Raw genomic sequence first — 4,214 nt, forward strand, 5'->3', positions numbered from 1 at the left:
TCCGAGTGGAGAGCCCGCGGGACCCGGGGAACAGAGCCGAGGGCAGGCGCAGGCGGCTGAGAGGCGAGGGAGGCGGGGGTCTGCGGTTATGGCGGAGGAAAACGTCCCCCACAGAAGGAGAGAGCGGGGCCCTCGAGCCCAGGCTCCAGTTTGGGCCGCGGCACGAGGAGGATCCGCGGTGCGCAGAAGGAGCGGACGCAGGCGCGACTCGCCGGGTCGGGGATAGGGCGGGCCGCGCGGACTGGAGGCCCGGCCGGTGGGTTTGCGTCTTGCAGGAGCCGACTCCGAGCCCCGCCGCGAACCGCAGTCCGAGTCTTGCCGCGTAGGGGAGAACTGCGCCGGGGCCCCGCGGTCTCCTCCCACGCCTCCCCGTCCCAGCCCGGCGGCTCACAGCACGTGCGGCCCGGAGCTGAGCTCCCCTTCGTCCCCAATGTCCACCTCGTCCTCTGGCTCGGTCAGCACGAAGGGGCCGGCGGGCAGGCTCAGCCGGGCCTCGGCGGCGGCGGCGGCGGCGGCCTCAGAGCCGCGAGGGCTGCCCTGGGGGCTCTCCGGTCCGTCCGGGGCTTTGGGTTCGTCTTGACTTTTCCTCAGCTGTTTTTTATGCTTCATCCGCCGGTTCTGGAACCACGTTTTCACCTGATTGCGAGGAGACAAAAATCAGAAAGCATGTCATTCCTCGGGATCCAGAGTTACTAAGATCCCAGTGACTGCTCGGTTTAGGGAAAGGCACCGCAATGCACCGACGAATTATCCTAGAGCTGTGGCTGCCTTGGGTGAAGCCACACCCGTACCCCTCTAAATAGCCGCCTTAGGTCTGATAGAGAAGGAAACACCCCAAGGCTTCCGGGAGTACTTATCCCAAAATAAAGGTGGGGACCAGAATGGAGTGGTTGTCTAAGTCCTAAAAGTGTCACTCGTTAGAATCGCTGATAGCAAGTGCTGGCTGGAGTCCCCCTCACGCTCAATTTAGGCTCCTCTGATTGACGCATCCAAACTTCTGGCCCGGCACGGGAGGGTGAGAACGGAACCCGCTGGCTCTCGTCGTGGAGAAAACCAGACCCAGCCCGGCAGGGCTAAGGACTTCACAGCGAGTTGCGTTGTGGCTGACAGAGAGCAGAAGAGATGGCGCGGAAGGAGGAATTGCGCGACTGCAGGTGCAGTGGCCGGGAGAGGAAAACGGTTCTTCCGCCCAGAACAGGGGAACAGGCAGGGGACTCCGATTAATGCGGGCGTTGAGGAGCGCGGTGGTGCCTATGAAGATGCGGTTGTGAGAGGGATGGAAATCAAGAGGGAACGGTCCTCGGGTGCGCTTCTCTCGGGAAACGGACGCTCTAACCATCTTTCTACCTCTTCCCGGGCTCCAAGAGAGACTTGGAAACCACAGTGTTTAAACCGGAGGCGGTCGCCAGAACCAACAAGGAGCCTTGGCTTCCTCCCATCCAGAGCCCCCGGGGTTGTCTGCCCTGAGGTTGGGGTACCAGCACTTTACTGAAGGGTCTAGCGAAAGCCTAGAACAATGGACCTGCGGGAGGAGGTCATTCCCATTCCTCAGTGCGTGCCGAAGGGGACGGAGGAGTGGAGCAGAGGCCGAGGCCTCGCTCTCCTCCTGCCCACCTGCGTCTCGGACAGGCTGAGGGCCGTGGCTAGCTCCACCCGCTCTGGCGTGGACAGGTAGCGCTGGATCTCAAACCTCTTCTCCAGGCCCGAGAGCTGCGAGTCAGAGAAAACCGTGCGAGCTTTTCGGCGGCGGCAGTGCTTCCCCGGCAGGTCCGCGTGCTGCGCGTGCGGGAACAGCGCGGGCACCGGCACCCCTGCGGAGAGAAGAGCGGCGGGGTGTGCAGGGCCAGCGTCGCCAGGGAGCAACCTGCGCCCCGCTCAGCCCACAACCCCTGGGCCCTGCTCCTGCCTTGTGCCTCTTGCCCCCACCAGCCTCCGGCTCATCCCAAAGCCTCTGGGAGCCCTTCTCCCAGGAATCCCGGGCCAGGGGTAAGGGTGGGAGAAAGCCAAGAGGATTGCGCTTGGAGATCGTTAGCAGGAGGAGGGCCATCTAGAAATACGAAAATAAAAATAAACAGTAAGTAAAATTAAAAGGAAATTGGAAAGTAGATCCGGAGGCCTTTACAAAAAGATTTCTTGGAGTGACTTCCATAGGGTGTGCCAGCACCAAGTCGGCTCTTGGCACCTGGTGAAGTTTTCTTGGAAATGTCAGACGGTCCAGGAGCCTTCCCCATGTACTCCCAGGCCCCTGACTACAATCAGAGCCCTTCTGGGGCTTGTAGGAGACTGGAAATGATCTTACCTCCCAGACACACTGAAAACACCCTTCCTTTTCCCCGAACCTCCCCCATGGGCCCGCAGCCAAAGGGAACAGAGCAAAACTCTTATCCAGACATTCAGGTAGAGAACCAGGCTGAGGAGACTGTTCCCTCTCCCACTTCACTTGTCAGTTTCCAGGGTCCATCGGGAGACCCACTCTTTCCTCTGGTCCTCATTCGGTTTTCTCACTCCTTCCCTCCGACTCCAAGAAGAGCAAGAGACAGGTTGAAGCGCCTTTCCCTGTGGAGAGTCTGCTTGTTTTTCCTGACCCAGGAAAAGCTTTACTCAGTATCTGAGAGGCCCCAGGCAGACAGAAGCTGCCACAGACTTCAGTATCGGCCAATCCCATAGGAAAAATAAAATCAAGCAGTCCCCCCATCCCAGGTTTTGACCACTGCTCTGTGGGAGGTCAGGTGGTGGATCCAATGCACAGCTGCGAACCTCCACTCCAGTGCCCTAGAGTCTGGGTGTCCCCACTCCGCAAACACTTGTACCTTTTTTTCGGGACTTTAGTGCCCATACCTCACCAACTGCCTCCTGTCTTCCCCCAACACCTGCCCAAACCATAGTTGTTTTCATTGCTGTTCTTAACACTCTGACCTGAATGGAAACACTGGAGAAGAAAGCATGGATGTGGCCTCTTGGAGAGAGAGGGGGGAAATGGCATTTTCTTGCATCTCCCTGGCCCCACCAGACTTCACAAGATCCTGCTCCTCACCGGGCTGCAGAAATCAAAACACTTTAGCATCTTTCTCCAGCAACTCCAGCAACTGGGGCAGAGAAAGGTAGCCCAGCCCAAGAGTGTGAGTTAAATGCCAGGTGTGTGGGTGTGAAGGTGGTTAAAGGGCTGCCTCCATTGCATCCCTTCCTTTATCTTACCCTTTCTCCTCTTATTCAGGACAACCCAAAGCGTTTGTCCTCCAAGCATCACAAACTCTCCTTCACTTCTATGCCCTCCGTAGGATCTGCCAACATTCAGCAAAGGGAAGAAGACAGCTGCCCAGTGGCAGAAATTTCATCTTCAAATCTGGAAAGTTGAGTCTCCCTCTGAGAGGGGAGAGGGACCAAAGTAGGCCAGAAAATTGCTCATGAGAAGAACTGAGCATCGACCACCAAGTGTATTAACAAACCCATTCATCCTCAGCTGCCTCTGGGCCCTGTTTGTCTCCTCTGTTATTAAAAATATGGAATGAGCACGAATTACCCCCATGGGCTGACATCCCTCAAGGGAGCTCCATGGGCTCTAAGCCCCATCCCCAGCCTTCCTCTGTCACTTAGGGAAGCAGGCTGCCCTGCCAGCGTAAGCCAGCTCTGGCATTTTCTTGGCTCTTTCATAGGCTTAGGCTCTGTGATAAAAGATCTGTTAGAAAACTTACACTCTCGCTCCCCGAATCTTGAGGACCCTGTTAACTTACCCGAGGTGGTCAGGAAATAGGGGTGGTGGTGGTCTCCCTTATGCAGGGGGTGATGGGCGTGAGGAGCCAGAAGGGTAGGGGTGGGCATGAGGGGGTAGCCATAGTCTAGCAGAGGCACCCGGGAGGCCAGAGAACTGGCGAAATGGTCGGGGGCCACCTCCCTCAGCGGCTTGGGCTTGTGCAGCAAGATGTCCTCGATGAAGAAGGATGTGGGCCTCTGAGAAGACGCAGGGTGGAGAGGAGAGGTGAAGTTGAGATTCATCTCTGAGCCGAGCGCCTGCCACAGGACGAGGGCTGCGGACGAAATGTGGAAGCAAGCGGACAGCCACTCTCCGAGGCCCGAGGCTCGGATCTCCGCTGATCCCTCCTCGGCCTGGGCTACCCTGGGCGCTGCAGAAGCGAGAAGACAAGCTCCTGGGTAGGTTGGGTTTATGTGTTGGAGAATTGGCAGCTTGGAGAGGGGAGTCGGGAGAGCCAATGGCG

General features: G+C 58.0%; 1 protein-coding gene across 1 annotated transcript; it reads right to left on the reverse strand.

The window, feature by feature from the left end:
* Positions 1–387: 387 nt before the first annotated feature.
* Positions 388–3,993, reverse strand: BSX (brain specific homeobox). Its single transcript, XM_002708337.4, has 3 exons — positions 3,732–3,993; positions 1,615–1,811; positions 388–636 (listed from the first exon to the last, which is right to left on the reverse strand). Exons 1-3 carry the CDS (start codon positions 3,991–3,993, stop codon positions 388–390), a joined length of 708 nt encoding a protein of 235 aa, XP_002708383.1.
* Between the last annotated feature and the right edge of the window lie 221 nt (positions 3,994–4,214).

The sequence above is a fragment of the Oryctolagus cuniculus genome, chromosome 1 (assembly GCF_964237555.1).
Source record: "Oryctolagus cuniculus chromosome 1, mOryCun1.1, whole genome shotgun sequence".
Classification (NCBI taxonomy): Eukaryota; Metazoa; Chordata; class Mammalia; order Lagomorpha; family Leporidae; genus Oryctolagus; species Oryctolagus cuniculus.